The sequence below is a fragment of the Microcaecilia unicolor genome, chromosome 11, assembly GCF_901765095.1.
Source record: "Microcaecilia unicolor chromosome 11, aMicUni1.1, whole genome shotgun sequence".
Classification (NCBI taxonomy): domain Eukaryota; kingdom Metazoa; phylum Chordata; class Amphibia; order Gymnophiona; family Siphonopidae; genus Microcaecilia; species Microcaecilia unicolor.
Genome location: NC_044041.1, coordinates 135,105,450 through 135,125,199, shown reverse-complemented (window position 1 = coordinate 135,125,199; position 19,750 = coordinate 135,105,450). Strand labels below are relative to the sequence as shown.

Sequence of the window (19,750 nt, the reverse complement as noted above, 5' to 3'; positions counted from 1 at the left end):
ATAGTACCGTAAAGGTGTTCGCCAGTCGGTTGATAACAAATACAATAATAAAGTGTATTATTATGGATTAAGAGCTGGTTAAAAGATAGGAAGCAGAGAGTAGGGTTGAATGGTCATTATTCTCGATGGAGAAGGGTAGTTAGTGGGGCCCCTCAAGGGTCTGTGCTGGGACCGCTGCTTTTTAACATATTTATAAATGACCTTGAGATGGGAGTAACTAGTGAGGTAACTAAATTTGCAGATGACACAAAGTTATCCAGGGTCGTCTCATCGCGGGAGGAGTGTGAAAGATTACAAGAGGACCTCGTGAGACTGGGGGATTGGGCGTCCAAATGGCAGATGAAGTTCAACGTTGACAAGTGCAAAGCGATGCACGTGGGAAGGAGAAACCCGAATTATGGCTATGTCATGCAAGGTTCCGCTTTAGGAGTTACGGACCGAGAAAGGGATCTGGGAGTCATCGTGGATAGGACGTTGAAATCTTCCGCTCAGTGTGCTGCGGCGGCTAAGAAGGCGAACAGAATGTTGAGTATTATTAGAAAAGGGATGGAAAACAAGCATGAGGATGTTATAATGCCTTTATATCGCTCCATGGTGCGACCGCTCCTGGAGTATTGTGTTCCGTTCTGGTCGCCTCATCTCAAAAAAGATATAAAGGAATTGGAGAAGGTGCAGAGAAGGGCGACAAAAATGATAAAAGGGATGGGACGACTACCTTATGAGGAGAGGTTAAGAAGGCTAGGACTCTTTAGCCTGGAGAAAAGGCGGCTGAGGGGTGATATGATAGAAGTCTACAAAATAATGAGTGGGGTAGAGCGGACAGATGTGAAGCGTTTTTTTACGCTTTCTAACAATAATAGAACTAGGGGACACAAGATGAAATTAGAATGTGGTAGGTTTAAAACAAATTGGAGAAAGTTTTTCTTTATTCAGCACGTGGTTAGACTCTGGAACTCATTGCCGGAGAAGGGAGTGACGGCAGCTGGCCAGATTCCTGAAGGAAAAGTCCATTGATCGTTATTAAATTTTGGGTTTTTGCCAGGTTCTTGGGGCCTGGTTTGGCTGCTGTCGGAGATGGAGTGCTGGGCGTGATGGACCTTTGGTCTTTTCCCAGTGTCGCAGTGCTTATGTACTTATGTACAAGGTTGTATTGTGGTCGGATGAGGTAGGTGTGTGTCAGGCACCGTGAAGGTCAAAGGGAATGAAGATTGTATATTGTCCTGTACGATCATTAGTTATGCTGCGTTGCTGGGTGTGGGGATTTACGTTGGATCGGTGGGGTAAGCCTTTTTGAAGAGGTTGGTTTTTAGTGATTTTCTGAAGTTTAGATGGTCATGGATTGTTTTTACAGCTTTTGGGAGTCCATTCCATAGTTGTGCGCTTACGTAGGAGAAGCTGGATGCGTAAGTTGTTCTGTATTTAAGTCCTTTGCAATTTGGGTAATGTAAATTTAGATATTACTAACATATTAGTAATAATATGTTTAGGTATTACATATTACTAACAATAGTTCTACAAGTTCATTTTTCAATTTTGTCATCACTCTAGGATGAATACCATCCAGTCTAGGCGATTTACTACTCTTCAATTTGTTAAATTGCGCCATTACATCTTCCAGGTTTATAGAGATTTCATTCAGTTTCTCTGACTTGTCAGCTTTGAATATCATTTCTGGTACCAGTATCTCTCCCAGATCTTCCTCTGTGAAGACCAAAGCAAAGAATTCATTTCTCTCCGCTATGGTCTTGTCTTCCCTGAGTGCCTTTTACCCCTCGGTCATCTAGTGGTCCAAATGATTTTTTTGCCAGCATCTTGCTTTTAATATACCTAAAAAAATGTTTACTATCCAGCTTATAATCGAAAGAGGAAAACGCCTATATTGCGACTCAAATCGGGAGATGGGCGTCTTTCTCCCGTGGGCGCCCAAATCGGTATAATCGAAAGCCGATTTTGGGCGTTTCCAACTGCAATCCGTCGCGGAAACGGGTAAAGTTGACGGGGGCATGTTAGAGGCATGGTGAAGGCGGAACTGGGGTGTGGTTATCGGCCGAGGAGAGATGGGCGTCTTTAGCTGATAATCAAAAAAAAAAAAGTGTTTTTACCGCGATTTGGGTCACTTTTTTGGGACCCTTTTTTTTTCAAGAACAGGTCCCAAAAACGTGCCCCAACTGACCAGATGACCACTGGAGGGAATCGGGGATGACCTCCCCGGACTCCCCCAGTGGTCACTAACCCTCTCCCACCAAAAAAACCCACTTTACAAACTTTTTTTCCAGCCTCTATGCCAGCCTCAAATGCCGTACCCACCTCTATGACAGCAGAATGTGTTCTATCCTGTGACAGCCTTTCCCTGGTTCTGATGTGGCTCTCGGGTGAGTGTGACACCTTTTCTGTTATGCGCACTGCAGAGTCACATCAGCAATGCATTGTGGTGGGTGTAGGGTATTGGGCTCCGTGATTCCACTAGCTTGTGGCAAATGCTCACGATGTTGGCAGTTGGTAGGCTCTACTCCCATGGTGCTTTTCCCCCTGCTTACTGGGTCAGAGTGTGCCCTGTTTTGTTTCCGGTAGTCCATGAGGTAGTGGCCATTTTTGTAAGCCAGTTTTAGATCCCTTTCACGTGTTAGCCACGTTACAGAACTTAGTTCTTCCCTTGAATGCTGAAAGAGGGCATTGTACAGCATTCTGCCAGCTCTGACCTACTGCTCATCTCAGTACCAGGGAGACTCGTTGCCAGTGGGGCACAACCTCTGATCTGCAGTTAACTGTGAGTAAGCGTGCTTATTCCAATAAAGGACGTTTTCGGAGAGATTAGCCTTCAGGTGTCAACTGCTGTGCCAATGTTATATAGCAGCAACCAGTCCTAGAGGCCTGCATGTATGCAGGTCCCTGGAGCACTTTTAGTGGGTACCGCAGTGCACTTCAGCCAGGCGGACCCAGGCCCATCACCCCCCTACCTGTAACACTTGTGCTGGTAAATGGGAGGCCTGCAAAACCCACTGTACCCACATATAGGTGCCCCCTTCACCCCTAAGAGCTATGGTAGTGTTGTACATTTGTGGGTAGTGGGTTTTGGGGGAGGGGGTTGGGGGCTCAGCACCCGTGGTAAGGGAGCTATGCATGTGGGAACATTGTCTGAAGTCCACCGCACTGACCTCTAGGGTGCCCAGTTGGTGTCCTGGCATGTCAGGGGGCGAGTGTACTACGAATCGTGGCCCCTCCCACGACCAAATGGCTTGGATTAGGACGTTTTTTAGCTGGGCGTTTTTAGTTTCCATTATCGCTAAAAAAACCAAATGCCCAGCTGAAAAACGTCCATTTTTTCGAAAATATGGTCTGTCCCGCCTCTTCACGTACCCGTTTTCGGACATAGACGCCCATGGAGATAGGCGTTCGTGTTCGATTATGCCCCTCCACGTGTTTTTGCCTCCAACACAATCTTTTTTTCAAAGTCCCTCTTTGCCTTCCTTATCAGCGCTTTGCATTTGACTTGCCATTCCTTACGCTGTTTCTCATTATTTTCAGTCGGATTCTCTTTTAGCTTTAATAGCTTCCTTCACCTCACTTTTTAACCATGCCGGCTGTCATTATGTCTTCCTTCCTCCTTTTTTAATACTTGGAATATATTTGGCCTGGGCTTCCAGGATGGTATTTCTGAACAGCATCCATGCCTGATGTAAATTTTTGACCTTTGCAGCTGCTCCTCTAAGTTTTTTTTTCATTGTTCTCATTTTATCATAGTCTCCTTTTTGAAAGTTAAATGCTAACATATTGGATTTCCTGTGTGTACTTACTCCAAAGCCAATATCAAATCTGATCATATTATGATCACTGTTATCAAGCAGCCCCAGCACCATTACCTCCTGCACCATATTATGAGCTCCACTAAGAACTAGGTCTAGAATTTTTCCTCCTCTTGTTGGCTCCTGTACCAGTTGCTCCATAAAGTAGTCCTTGATTTCATCAAGGAATTATACCTTCCTAGTATGCCCTGGGCAGGTGGATGGTAGTAAACTCCTATCACTATCCTTTTCCCCTTTACACATGGAATTTCAATTCATAGGGATTCCAAGATGTGTTTTGTTTCCTGCAGAATTTTCAATTTATTTGATTCAAGGCCTTCCTTAACATACAATGCTACCCCTCCACCAATTCGATCCACCCTATCACTATGATATAATTTGTACCCTGGTATGACAGTGTCCCACTTATACTCCTTCCACCAGGTCTTAGAGATGCCTATGATATCTAATTTTTCATTTAGTGCAATATATTCTAACTCTTCCATCTTATTTCTTAGGCTTCTGACATTCGCATATAGACATTTCAAACTATGTTGTTCTTATTTAAATCTTGCTCAGCACTTGACAGTTTTAATTTGCAATTGAAGTATTTTTTCACGGAGAGAGTGGTGGATACTTGGAATGCCCTCCTGCGGGAGGTGGTGGAGGTGAAAACGGTAACGGAATTCAAACATGCGTGGGATAAACATAAAGGAATCCTGTTCAGAAGGAATGGATCCTCAGAAGCTTAGCCAAGATTGAGTGGCAGAGCCGGTGGTGGGAGGCGGGGCTGGTGGTTGGGAGGTGGGGCTAGTGCTGGGCAGACTTCTACGGTCTGTGCCCTGAAAATGGCAGACACAAATCAAGGTAAGGTATACACAAAAAGTAGCACATATGAGTTTATCTTGTTGGGCAGACTGGATGGATTGTGCAGGTCTTTTTCTGCCGTCATCTACTATGTTACTATGTTTTGTCTGCTTTTTATTTAAAGACACCTGATCTTCTATGGTCTCTATTGCAACCTCGCTATTGGGATACCCTATCTTCCCTGTTTCGGTGATATCTTTGAAAGATACCTTATTCTGAACCATGCGCTTTTGAACGACTGTCAGCCTTCCCCCAGGTTCTAGTTTAAAAGATGATCTAGCTCCTTTTTAAATGCTGATGCCAACAGCCTGGTCCCACCCTGGTTAAGGTGGAGCCCATCATTCCGGAAGAGGCTTCCGCTTCCCCAGAATTTTGCCCATTTCTTTACAAATATAAAACCCTCCTCCATGCACCATTGCCTCATCCATGCATTGAGACTCTGGAGCTTTGCCTGTCTCTTGGGTCCTGTGCGTGGAATGGGGCTCACTTTGGAAAATGCTACCTAGAGGTTCTGGATTTGAGCTTTCTACCTAAGAGCCTAAATTTGGTTTCCAGAACCTCTCTCCCACACTTTCCTATGTCATTGGTACCCACATGTACCAAGGCAGCCGGGCTCCTCCCCAGCACTCTCTAAAATCCTATCTAGGTGACATGTGAGGTCTGCCACCTTTGTACCAGACAGGCAAGTGACCAAGTGATCCTCATGTCCTCCCAGCTATCTACATGCCTAATAATCGAATCACCGACTACAACAGCTGTCCTAACCCTTCCCTCCTGGGCAAGAAGCTCCTGGAGACACATCCTTAGTGCGAGAGGATATTGCATTCTTTGGTGGGCTGGTCCTGGCTACAGGATTACTTCCAGCTGCACCAGGGTGATGCTCTCCTTTTAGAAGACCTCCATCCTCTAAGGCTGCCAGGCTTGAGGTGGGACTTCTCTACAATGTCTGTGTAGGCCTTCTCTATGTAACTCTCTATGTCCCTCAGCTCCACCAAGTCTGCTACTCTAGCCTCAAGAGAATGGACTCATTTACTGACAGCTAGGAGCTCTTTGCATCAAACACACACATATAACCTCTCACCAACTGGGAGATAATCATACATGTGACACTCAATGCATGAGACTGGATAGCACCCTCTCGGTTCTGGACTTCTGTCTGCATCTTAGTATTATAGAGTTGTTTAATTAAAACTTCTTAAGGTACTAGGGATACCAGATGATTGTAAAGAGCCTTAAGATTATATGGTGTAATATGTAATTTATTTAGTGTTTGCTTCTCAGAAACTAATTAAATGTAATTAAAACTCTAATGAAAGCTCTCCTCTTGTTGTCCTAATTAGAATAATTGACTATAAATGAAGAGTTGAGCTAGGAGTAGGTGGGAATAAGGAATGAACTAGGCCCTGCTGTGCCTTCTAGAGTTTATCTGTTAGTGCTGTGGCAGAAAATTCAAGTTTTAAAACTATGAGGAAAAGGGTATGGAGGCTAGCTAATAAAATTTGCTTCCACTGACGTGAGGCTTACCGGCCTGTACTTTCCCAATTCTTTCCTGTTCCCGCTTTTTGAAGAGTGATCACATCCGCTTGCCTCCAATCCGGTGGAACCTCTCCAGTCTCTAAAGATCTATTAAATAAATCCTTAAGAGGTCTTACCAGGATTTCTCCAGTATCCTGGGATGTATCCCATTTAGCCCTATAGCTTTGACCACTTGCAGATTTTCAAGCTGTTTATAAACACTTTCTTCTGTGAACAGTGCAATATTATTATTATTAGTTACATTTGTATCCCACATTTTCCCACCGGCAGGCTCAATGTGGCTTACATAGTACAGTAACGGCGTTTGCCAGTTCCGGTATGAACAAATACAAGGTGATATTATGGTAGAATGGGATTCAAGTATGATGAATACATTGGGGGAACTTAAGAGAGAAAGATGAAGAGTTAGGATATGTCCATTACGGTCTTTGGTTTCGTTATGTCGCAAATGTCCAGGTTTTTTATGTTGGGTCGGTGGGGTATGCCTTTCTGAACAGGTTAGTTTTTAGGACCTTTTGGAAATTTAAGTGCTCGAGTGTAGTTTTTACTACTTTTGGTAGTGTGTTCCATAGGTATGCGCTTAAATAGGAAAAGCTGGATGCGTAAGTTGATTTGTATTTGAGTCCTTTGCTGCTTGGGTAGTGGAGATTTAGGTATGAACGTGCTGATCTTTTGGTGTTTCTAGTTGGCAGGTCAATGAGGTCTGTCATATATCCCGGGGCTTCACCGTAAATAATTTTATGAACTATTGTGCAGATTTTGAAAGTAATATGTTCTTTGATTGGGAGCCAGTACAGTTTTTGTTGGAGGGGTTTGGTGCTTTCAAAACGCGTTTTTCCAAATATAAGCTTGGCTGCTGTGTTTTGTGTGGTCTGAAGTTTCTTTATGATTTGTTCTTTGCATCCCGCATAGATTCCATTGCAGTAGTCTGCGTGGCTTAGTACCATTGATTGTATCAGGTTGCGAAATACTTTCCTTGGGTGGAATGGTTTCACACGTTTGAGTTTCCACATTGAGTGAAACATTTTCTTTATGGTGGATTTCGCTTGGTTCTCTAGTGAGAGGTTCCAGTCGATTGTTACTCCGATAATTTTCAGGCTGTCTGAGATAGGGAGGGTGTAACCTGGGGTGTTGATGTTTGTGGTTTTGTATGTATTGTATTGGGATGAGATGATGAGACAGTGTGTTTTTTCTCTGTTGAGTTTTAGTTGGAATGTGTTTGCCCATGAGTTCATGATGTTTAAGCTGAGCTTGATTTCATTGGTGATTTCTGCCAGATCGTGTTTGTAGGGGATGTATATTGTAACGTCTTCAGCGTAGATGAATGGGTTAAGGCCTTGGGTGGATAAGGCCTTGGCTAGTGGGGTCATCATGAAGTTGAAAAGGATCGGTGATAGTGGTGATCCTTGCGGTACTGCGCAGTCTGGTTTCCAAGGTGATGATATGTTTGTACTTGATTTCACTTGATATGTTCTGGTGGTTAGGAAACCTTTGATCCATTTGAGAGTGTTTCCACCGATTCCGAAGTAATCTAGAAGTCTTAGTAGTATATTATGGTTGACCATGTCAAATGCACTGGACATGTCAAATTGGAGGAGAAGAATGCTTTTACTTATTGCTATTTCTTGCTTGAATTTAGTTAGGAGAGTAATTAGTACTGTTTCGGTGCTGTTTAGGGGGCGAAATCGTAATTGTGAGTCGTGTAGTATTGTGGATTTGTTTATGTAATCATTAAGTTGTTTGGCTACCAAGCCTTCCATTAATTTAACTACCAGTGGGATAGATGCTACTCGGTGGTAGTTGGTGATGTCATTTGTTTTTTTCTTGGTGTCTTTTGGTATTGGGGTAAGATGTTGCCCTTTTCTTTAGGGAAGAACTCTTGTTGAAGCATGAAGCTTAAGTGGGATGTGAGGTCTGTTATGAAGCGGTGGGGGGGGGGGGGGGGTGGACTTTATTAATTAGCTGGGGCAGGTATCCACTTGACAGTGGCTGTTGGAGTACCTGTTAATCGCCTGGGTAACTGTATCGGCGGTGAGGAGAGCGAAATTTGACCAGATTCGGTCCGCCAGGTATTCACCAGAAGTAGGGTCTAGTCCATTGATGAAGTTTTTGATGTCCTGAGGTAGAGTTTTGCATAGGTTTGCAATTTTTTTGTTGAAGTATTTAGCATAGTATGACCTTTTGGTCTGTCTTATTGCGTATTTGTATTTCCTTTGTATTTGTTTCCATGCGTTGAGTGTGTGTTCGTCTTTTATTTTTTTCATGCGCGTTCCAGTTTCCTGGACTGTGTTTTTAATTTTTTCAGTTCTTCATTGAACCACGGTATTGAGTTGTGTCTGCGTGAAGTTCTTGTTTGTAAGGGTGCTATTTCGTCTAATATGTGTCTACATCTTTTGTCCCATTCTGAGAGGTACTATATGGAGTCCGTTTGTGCTGTCCAATCGTTATTGTATATCTGTTGCCAGAAAGTATCCGAGTCTATTTGGCCTTTCTTGGTGTAGGTTGTATGTTCTCGTATGTGGAGAGAACCCCTTTTCCGCCATTTTAGGGATAGGTTTAGTTTGTAATGATCGGTCCATGGTGTTTCTGTCCAATTTGTTTCTGCTATTATAAGGTTCTGGTCAGTGGACAGTTTGTGTGAGATGAGGTCAAGTGTGTGCCCTTTCGCATGGGTTGTTTGCATGTGTGGCCATGTAAGATCAGATGAGTGAAGGAAGTCCTTGCATTCTCGTGTGTTGGTAGAGTTTGGGTCTTCTAGGTGAAGGTTAATGTCTCCCAGTACTAGTACATTGGAGTTGGATACACAAGTATTTGAAATGAAGGCCATGAAGTTTGACTGGCTTTCGTTCCAGTTGCATGGCGGTCTGTAAAACAGAACACAGTTCAGGTGGTTGAGTAGGATTTTGTGGTGAATTGTGATTCGGCAGTGGTTTCGATGGTGAGATGAGATTGGTATATAAGCGCTATGCCTCCTCCTCTTTTTTCCTTTCTGGTCCAGTGAGTGATTTTGTATCTTGGAGGGCATAGGTTTAAGATGATTGGGTCCTCTTGATCATGGATCCAGGTTTCACTTATGAAGAGTAAATTGAGTTTTAGTGACGTGATCCAGTCTGTTACTATTGTTGTTTTGTTTACTACAGATCTGGCATTAACATAGCCTACTTGAATTTTTTGGCATGGGTCTTCTGTGTTCAGTGTTATGTGGATATCCACTCCATTCCCAGATATACCCTCGGCAGCCAACTGCAATCCTTCTCCAGGATTTTCTTCCATGAACACTGAAGAGAAGTAGCACATCTGCTTTTTCCTCATCACTCTCCACATAGCTGTTCTTAGCATATTTCAGTCTTACAATTCCATTACTAGCTTTTCTCCTTTCCCCAGTATACCTAAGAAAAAGGTCTTGTCACCTCTCTTGTCATCTTCTCTTTCCAGAACAATCCATATAGTTTCTTCCTTTCACCAGGTTCCCTGGATTCAGGTGCTCTAATATTATTCACATACAGTTCCACTCCTCCACCACTTCGGACCTCCCTATCCTTCCTAAAAAGATTATAGCCTGGTATAGTCACATCCCATTCATAGGAATCACTGAACCATGTCTCTGTAGTAGCAACAATATTCAAACCTTCCTCAAACAACAGAGCTTGCAAATCGTAAACCTTTTTCCTTAGACTATGAGCATTTGTGTTCATTGCTTTCCATGTGTTAAGTGAGTTTAGATGGTTTTCTATATTAACATTATCTTCCCCACTGACATCATGTTTGTCCTGGGGGCGACTTTCTGAATTCCCTTGCTTTTATTTTGTCATACCACCCTCTAGTTTAAATGTCTAGAAATATATTGTCTGAATTTCTCCTCAAGGATCCATTTTCCTGTCACAGAAAAATGTAACCCATCAGTACAGTACAGTCTGCTATTTTTCCATGTACTGCCCCATCCTTCTATGTATCTAAGACCTTCTTCTTTACACCAAGCTTTAAGACACTTATTGAACTCCTCTGTTTTATGTAGTTTTTCCTCTCCCTTTCCATAAATAGTAATAATTTCAGAAAAAAAACTGCAGTCTGAACCAAAGACTTGAGTCCCTTCCCAAGTTTCTGGAATGTTCTTTGTACTTCAAACTTATTGTTGGCCAGATCGTTTGTCCCCAGGTGGATTACAATATCAGTATTAGAATCCTTACAATCTTCTCGGACCACATTCAGTATTTGGTTGGTACTTCTGGTAGCAGAGGATTCTGGAAAGCATTTCACTAGGTTGTGACCCTTGCACTATTTTCCAAAGTTAATGCCTCTTACAATAGAGTCTCCTAGCATTAAGAATTTTCTGCTTTGAGCCGATCTATTATTGTTTTGGGGATAACCTTTGGATTGAGTTACATTCCCTGCCTCTGGCTCCACCTCAGTACTTCTTTTCTGAGCATCATAATGCTCTACTGAAGCAAAGGAATTATACAGGGGTAAAGGTTAGAAGGGTGAATGCTTCTGTGACACAGATCGTAATCTACCTGGGCCTACTGTAACCCATCTGTTCCTCTGTTGCTTTATTCTCTGTGGCAGTGCTGGTGGTAAATTGCCTAGGAATTGGGTAGTCATGGATGTTTCCTTAATTGCAGCCAATTCATTCTTGAGTTTGTTGATTTTATCTTTTATAGCTGATATTTAGAGACAGATGGGGCAAGCTCTAATGTTCCAGATGGTTTGCCTTAAGACTAAAGCACAACATATATTGCACTGAATGAAAGTCATGTGGAATATAAATAGACTCTCTGTTATAAAGTGCCCAGTCTGTGGTCTGACTCTTGATATTCACTACAGGTGACATAGGTATATCTCTTTGTTCTCACCAGAGTTTGAAGACATTTTTGCGTTTTTTGTAGTCATGTGCCACATTGCAGACAGCACCCATGAGGCTGACAGGCACCTCACCATGATAGGGGATTCCACTGCTGGCACTCTTGCTGTCTTTGTAGAAGCCCAGACTGCCTTTTCGAACAATACAGTGCACAGCCTGCCAGGACCTGGTGTGAGAAGGAGAAGAGATGCAAGTGAGGCATGTATATAAACACACCTACACACAAAAATACATTGACATGCACTCATAAACACATAGTGACACCCTGATACACACATTCACATCCACTCACAAATACAAATGGCCTGATATTCAAATGGAGGTAGCTATAAGTCCCCCCTAAATATGAATTTTCAATGGCAGTATCTGGATAGTGCATGGGATTGATTTAGGGTGGAATGAGAAAGGAATGACTAGCTATATGGATGGTGGTGATATTCAGATACTAGTCATTTGTATAGTTAAGCGGTTTAATTTAGCTTTGCAAAAAAAGAAATCCTACATGCTTAATTATATGATCAGCAGCTGAATATTGCTGCTATACATATGACCTTGACTACATTATACATATGTTCACCTGGTGCAGTCATGTATTAATTTAAGCACCATTATCTGCATAAGTAGTGTTGCTGAATATACATGTTACGTAGCAACAGTGCCAACACTATTGAGCAGGCCTAAATCTATCTGGATAATGTATCTGTTTAGGTGTTGAATATGGCAGTTACTCGCATAAGTGCCGGCCCCAAATCCATTCCTCTTCAAACCTAGCCCCTTTCTGGATACAATCTGGCCATTTAGCAATTTAAATGGCCTGATTTTGTCTGGATAATTAAAAAAATATATATCCAAATAGAGGAGTTATGCATTTGCTACCTGCTGGTGAATATATAACTCACTTTCAGTATCAGGCTGAATGCTTCTTCAAGCACACTGAACAGGCCACAAATTAAACCAAGGAGTGGTACACTGTAATCTCCACAATAGAACCAGCCTGCCTAGATGAAACTGAGTTGTAATGATTTTGCTGCATATTTTACCAACAAAATTAAAGGTCTCTATTAAGACCTACAAGTGGCCCCACCCAGTTTTCTTATCAATTATGTAGGCAGAAATTTGTTCCCTCTATACCAGTGGTTCTCAGCTTTTTTTTAGTTGGGACACACCCAATGGATGATGTTCGCATACGTAACACACTGCATACATGACCTTCAAGGACTTTTGGTCTGATACAATATGGCAGCTCTTATGAATTAAATGTAAACATACTCTGCATATCCCCAAACCCTATCTCCTTCCCCTCAAACAAAGATGTAGATCATACCTAGCACATTTTCAACATGGAAGTTATCACATGGAAAAAAAAACCAGATTCTTATGTAATCTAATAGCAACATAAATCAATTCACTACTAGGCACATTATGACAAGATTCGACAGTTCAAGACCACTGCGTGAGAAGCTGCACTGGCTTCCTGTGAAGGACCGAATCGCTTTTAAAATTTGCACTCTGGTGCACAAAATCATCTATGATGAAGCCCCTGCTTATATGGACACCCTAATTAACCTGCCGCCTAGGAACTCTCACAAATCAGCTCCTTCGTACCTAAACCTCCGTTACTCAGTTTTTTTGTGGCCTCAAGTATAAGACTACCTATGCATCCTCCTTCTCCTATCTTAGCACTCAATTGTGGAATGGGCTGCCTCAATTGGTCAAACTTACTCCTGATCACCCGACCTTCAAGAAGCACCTCAAGACCTTCCTTTTTGGTAAAGCATATACTTCAAACACGCCTGGCATCTCTTCCTTCTGAATTCCAACTGTCGTAGTGACATATTGTTCACCACTACTCTTTTCCCCTTTTCCCTCCTTAGCTATTTCCCTTTCCCTCTTACGACATTGTTTGTTTGCTGAATTGTTGTATGTTTTTATAGACTGTTGTACGCCACATTGAGCCTGCCCATGGGTGGGAATATTGTGGGCTATAAATGCTATAAATAAATGAAATACAAACCTGAAAAAATTCTCTCTCAAAATACATGTGGCAAATCTACCATATAACAGTAGTGCTAATTCCTATGATTAAAACAACATGAACCCTACCTAAGTATAGGCAGCGCTACAAATATTACATGGGGGTCCATGGGCATAGTTTGGGGGGGCGAGGGGAACATTGCTCCCCAAACAAGCTGCCCTTCTGGCGGTGACTGACTGTGACTGCGACTGCAGCGGTCGTGCCCTGGTTTCAGGCTCTCAGTCATCTCGCCCCCTGGTGGCCAGGCCTGGTGCCTGCATTGGATTGTTTGTGTACTGTTTCCCGTTCCAGACTTCAGCCTAGTCCAGTCCGGATCTTCTGGCCTGCCAGACTTGCTTGTCTTGTTTGAGCCTGCACAGCACCCGTAGCTGCCTGGTGATTGCTGCAGCTGTGAATCTCAGCTGCTGCTGGGCTTATTAGCCATTTGGAACCTCTCTGCTTTGCCTTTGCATCGCCTAAGGCCCTGGTTTGTTGGTGCTTGTTGCACTTCTGCCTAGCTTGGTTTTTATTCTAGTTCCTTGTCTGATGCTAGTTAGTCTGTGTGTACTTTAGCTTAGGGTTATTGTTTGTTTCCTAGACTTGTTCCTTGTCTGTCTTTTGTGTTTAGTTTCTGTTAGTCTGTGTTTCTTGTTCAGTGGCTGCTTGGCAGCTTTCAGTTCTGTCTCGTGTTTGTCAGTGTTTGTGCCTTGTTTTAGTGGCTGCTTGCAGTTTCTAGTTCCTACCCTGTCCTGTAAGTCCTGTCGGCCGCCTGCAGCCAGGGGCTCAACTCCTGGGGAAGGGTGGCTAGTGCAGGTGAAGACTTGCTGTTCCTATCTGAGTTCTGTCTTGTTCCTGGTGTGGGGTGGTTTTGCCTACCACTGCCGCTCCTCGGCAGTGGCCCAAGGGCTTACTAACCTAGTTCCTGATTTTGGTAACCTGACAGGCAACCTAAAGGAACCACGAACTTTCTGGGCCTACCTCTCGCTCACTCTCCCCTGCCTCCCCGTCCCCTGCAAAATGTCAAAAATGAAACCGTGCATGGGGCCTAGGGAGGTCCTGCCTGTGCCGCTGCCAGCTGTTGTCTTCCCTCGTCCTCATGATGTAACATCCTGTTTCAGGAGGAGGAAGGAGAGAAGCTGGCAGCGGCGCATGCAGGACCTCCCTGGGTCCCGTGCACGGTTTCATTTTTGACATTCTGCGAGCAAAAGGCAGGGCCAGGAAGTTTGGGGTTCCTTTAGGCTGCTGCTGCTACTACTACTACTACTACTACTATTTAGCATTTCAATAGCGCTACAAGGCGTACGCAGCGCTGCACAAACATAGAAGAAAGACAGTCCCTTCTCAAAGAGCTTACAATCTAATAGACAAAAAAATAAATAAAGTAAGCAAATCAAATCAATTAATGTGAACGGGAAGGAAGAGAGGAGGGTAGGTGGAGGCGAGTGGTTACAAGTGGTTACGAGTCAAAAGCAATGTTAAAGAGGTGGGCTTTCAGTCTAGATTTAAAGGTGGCCAAGGATGGGGTAAGACGTAGGGGCTCAGTAAGTTTATTCCAGGCGTAGGGTGCAGCGAGACAGAAGGCGCGAAGTCTGGAGTTGGCAGTAGTGGAGAAGGGAACAGATAAGAAGGATTTATCCATGGAGCGGAGTGCACGGGAAGGGGTGTAGGGAAGGACAAGTGTGGAGAGATACTGGGGAGCAGCAGAGTGAGTACATTTATAGGTTAGTAGAAGAAGTTTGAACAGGATGCGAAAACGGATAGGGAGCCAGTGAAGGGTCTTGAGGAGAGGGGTAGTATGAGTAAAGCGACCCTGGCGGAAGACGAGACGGGCAGCAGAGTTTTGAACCGACTGGAGAGGGGAGAGGTGACTAAGTGGGAGGCCAGCAAGAAGCAGATTGCAGTAGTCTAAACGAGAGGTGACAAGGGTGTGGATGAGGGTTTTGGTAGAGTGCTCGGAAAGAAAGGGGCGGATTTTATGGATGTTGTAAAGAAAGAAACGACAGGTCTTGGCAATCTGCTGGATATGAGCAGAGAAGGAGAGAGAAGAGTCAAAGATGACCCCAAGGTTTTGAGCTGAGGAGACAGGGAGAATGAGAGAGCCATCAACAGAAATAGAAAACGGGGGGAGCGGGGAGGTGGGTTTGGGGGGGAAAATGAGAAGCTCGGTTTTGGTCATATTTAATTTCAGGTGGCGTTGAGACATCCAGACAGCAATGTCAGACAAGCACGCTGAAACTTTGGTTTGGATGCAAGGTGAGATATCAGGGGTAGAAAGGTAGATTTGGGAGTCATCAGCATAGAGATGGTAGGAAAAGCCATGGGATGAGATTAATGAACCAAGGGAAGAAGTGTAGATAGAAAAGAGGAGGGGACCAAGAACAGAACCCTGAGGTACGCCGACAGGCAGAGGGATAGAAGTAGAAGAGGATCCACCACAGTGAACACTAAAGGTGCGGAGGGAGAGGTAGGAAGAGAACCAGGAAAGGACAGAGCCCTGGAATCCAAGTGAGGACAGGGTATCGAGAAGTATGCTGTGATCGACAGTGTCAAAAGCAGCGGAAAGATCAAGAAGAATGAGGATGGAATATTGACCTCTGGATTTAGCCAGTAATAGGTCATTGGAGACTTTAGTAAGCGCAGTTTCGGTTGAGTGGAGAGGGCGAAAACCAGATTGTAGTGGGTCAAGAATAGCATGTGAGGAGAGAAAATCAAGGCAGCGGCGGTGAACAGCACGCTCAAGTAATTTGGAGAGAAAAGGAAGGAGGGAGATGGGTTGGTAATTAGAGGGACAAGTAGGGTCGAGTGAAGGCTTCTTAAGGAGAGGTGTGACCACAGCATGTTTAAAGGCAGCAGGGACAGTCGCAGTGGAAAGTGAGAGGTTGAGAATGTGACAGATAAAAGGAATAAGAGCAGGAGAGATGGCATTAAGAAGGTGGGTGGGAATGGGATCAGAGGAACAGGTGGTACATTTTGAGGAAGAAAGGAGAAGTGTCACAATCACCTGGTTTCATTTTTGTTTTTCAGCCATGGGGATGGGGACTGGGGACAAGTGAGAGTGAGCAAAGAAGAGGCAGGGCCAGGAATCTGTTCCTCCAGGCTACTGCAGAAGTAAGTAGCCTGGAGAGGTTTGTGAGTGACCAGAAGGGGGTGGGGTGGAAAGAGAGACAGAAAGACAGACAGAAGGAACCAAGGAGATTGGATGAACGGCGGCGTCCAAGCTCACCACCAGTCCTGGGATATGTTGGTAGCGATTGTGGGCTATTGCCATCAGTGCCCTCCTTACATGGAGCACTGAGTGCCTCCCTGGAATAAAACCCACCTGTGTAGGGTCAATGATATTTGGCAGGCATTTCGCTAATTGTTTTGCCAGTAGTTTCGCTAATAACTTAATATCTACATTGATTAAGGATATAGGTCTATACGACTCTGGCTCGTCCGCCGCCTTTCCAGGTTTCAATAATAACGAGATACTCGCAGTATTTTCATGTTGAGGAACTTGCCCATCCCGAATGATAGCCTGGTGATATGCAAAGAGGGGGCCCATCAGGGTTGCCTGCATTAGCTTGTACAATTCCCCTGTGTACCCATCCACTCCCGGCGTCGAGAATGGTTTTAAGCTTTTTATCGCTTCTTGTAGCTCCCGGGGTTGGATGGGCGCCCCCAGTAGGGAAACATCATCTGGTCCTAAGCATGGCATACCTGCCTTTTGGAGGAATTCTCTTATCTCTGTCCCATCCCTATGCGTGCCCGAAACATATAGTTCTTTAAAGTGTTCCTGCAACAGCTGTATTATCTTATCTGGGGCATTTGTGACGTGTCCCTGTTTATCTTTCATGGTTGGGATTGTCCTATTCCCCCTTTTGCTCTGTATTAATCTGGACAAAAGACCACCCACTCTGTTCCCAAATCTATAGAACCTATATTTTTGGTAGAGTTGGTCCCTTTGCATCTGCTCATGTAGGAGTGAATTTATTGCTGCCTGGACCGCTAAATATGCCTCTTTGTTTGTTGTTGTTGCTCGCGCCGTATAACGGCATTTAGCCTTTTGCATCTGTTTTTCTAACATTACAAGATTCATCGCGTTCTTCCTCCGCCTAGCTGACACATACGCAATTATATCCCCCCTTAATACTGCCTTCCCCGTACACCAGAAGAGCTGCGGGTTAGACATGTTATCTTTGTTGTATGATGCAAAATCTTCCCATTTTGTAACTAGGAACTCTTGGAAGGACTTATCCTTCACTAGATACCCTGGAAATATCCATCTTCTAGCCTTCAAATATTCTGTAGGGGCCCCTAGGTCTGCCCACACTGGGGTGTGATCTGAAATCATTATTTCTGTTATTTGTGCCTCTTTTACGCTGGGGAAGAGATCTGTTGTCATGAACACATAGTCTAGTCTGCTCCAAGTTCCATGTGCCCGGGACCCAGTGGCGTAGCCAGACAGCCAATTTTGGGTGGGCCTGAGCCCAAAGTGGGTGGGCACAAAATTTTCTCTCTGCCACGCCCCCTTCCTTCCCCTATTCTCCACCTCTCCCCCAGCACCTCCCAACTCAAAATAGAAACAGAAACACTTTAGCTCATGAGGATCCCCAAGCACTACCAGCTGAAGATTTCCTCTGAAGACGGCCAGAACTCCATTTTACCAAGCTTGGCAGGCTGCAGCAGCAACTCCTTGAGCTACTGATGCCGGCACCCCAGGCATGCTTAGTTATTGGTGACTTCAGGATGTTGCCGCCGTCTGCTAAGCTTAGTAGAAGGAAGTTTTGGCTGCCGTTAGAGGAGGTCCTCAGCTTATGGGGCTTAGGGATCCCCTCCAGCCATAGCAAAGGTCAGGACTGGTTTTGACATGCTAGGGCCCAGGGCAGAAAATAAAGAAGGTTCCCCTCCCCCAATTCCCTCTTCTCCCTTTCTCCCCTCCAATCTCCCCACCTGCCATTGCAATCACACCAACCGACCCTCACCAAATACAGAACAAGTGATCACAAATTAGAAATAAAAATATGTAGACAAAAAATTGAACTGGGAACCTTGGCATACACTGCAGGTTCTAGGTCAGTTCGCACCTAGGACAATTACCACCTAACCAATTCCCACTGCTCCAGGGTGGACAATTCCCACCCTTAACAATCATGAAACATCACAGTCTTAAATTTATCTCCTTCCCTTTCCTCTTCCAGATAGTTATTTTTTTTTTTGGGGGGGGGGGGGGGGGGGGGTAATGCCCTCCCCCCCAAGCACACTCAAATATTACCTTTAACACGCCACACCACACCAAAAAAATTAAAATAAGCCAAATTCCAAATTAATACAGCGCATAAAATATTATATTTAAAAACTTACACAAAATATTACCAGCACATCCATGACACGCAACGACACTCCTCATAAAAAAAATATGATGCATAAGAAACCCCCCCCCCCCAGCAAAACATCAACACAAAACAAAACTACATGCCAATAAGAACTAGCCAGGGGGGAACAGACCTAGGAGGGAATTGTCCAGGCAGGAATTGGTGGGTGGCAACTAGCCAGATACCATACTGCAACAGTGGAGAAATAAAAATAAAAATATATGTCTTTTTCTACTGAACACAATAAAGTGACATCCAGTATGCACATTTCTCAAGCTATCATATTTCAGTTAAGATTCAAAATAAAATGCCTTTTCTACCTTTGTTGTCTGGTCATTTTATTTTTCCATCATGTTGATCCAGTTTCTCTTTTGAACTTTCCTACCTTTCTGCTATTTCTCCTTCAAGCAGCTGCTGTCCATTTGTCCTCTCTTGTTCCATTCCCTCACTTCTCTTGCCTCTGACCTATTGACCTTTCCATTTTAGCTCTTTCCTCTTTTTTTTTTTCTTTTCTGCTCTCTGTCCACCAAAATTTTATCCTGTGTAACCCTTTTTCCTTTGTTTTACTTTTCAGATACCTGTCAGATTTCCATTTCCTTTTCACCCACTAGTTCTCCTATTCCCCAGCCATCCATTCCCTTCCATCTTCAATCTATTCCCCATTACCATATTTCTTTCCCCTGTAATCACCATCCTCCACGCGTTCATTTCCTTGCCACCCCTTGGCCTCTCCCACATGGTTCCACCTTTCCTAGTGTCTCTCTCCCTCCACCCTTCTAGCCCAGCATCTGCTCCCTCTCTTCTCTCCACCCTTCACCCCCTCCCAGCATCTTCCTGTCACTTCTCTCTTTCGTCTTGCCCCCTCTCCCGTCATACAGTGTGGCCAAAATCTCCCCCCATTCCTTCCCTCATGCCCAGCACCCCCTGTCTGTGACCTGCCCCCTCCCCCCCAGCATGCCCTCTCTCTGTCCAGTCTCTCCCTGTGTGTGTGTATTACAATCCTCTCATTCCTTTCTTCAAGTCATTCCTTCTCTATAAGCTTTTTCTCCCCCCCCCCCACCCACCCAATCTAGCATCTCCTCTTTTTTTCTCCACCCTCCGATCTCTTTATTCCCCAACTCTGGTGCCCTTACATGATGATCTAGATCATATTTTCTGCCTCAAAAGACATCCCCCCCCTCCCCCCCTCTCCCTTCAGCTCTCATATCTTCTTCCTGTTCACTCACTGCAGCAGCTCCTTTCCCCTGCAACCCTGCTGGAACCGACCTTCGTTCATTAGTGCTGCCTGCTTCACCCGAAGATCTGTGGGGAGATGTCATTCTTCCATTAGACTGCAGCG

The 19,750-nt window shown here is 44.4% G+C and overlaps 1 protein-coding gene across 1 annotated transcript in view; it reads right to left on the bottom strand.

Moving 5' to 3' along the window:
- Positions 1-19,750, bottom strand: part of SPTBN2 (spectrin beta, non-erythrocytic 2) — a 1,201,559-nt gene that overhangs the window by 27,112 nt on the left and 1,154,697 nt on the right. The window contains exon 34 of the mRNA XM_030217767.1: positions 11,036-11,209. Coding sequence (XP_030073627.1) covers positions 11,036-11,209 — 174 coding nt within the window. The remainder of the gene's footprint in view (positions 1-11,035; positions 11,210-19,750) is intronic.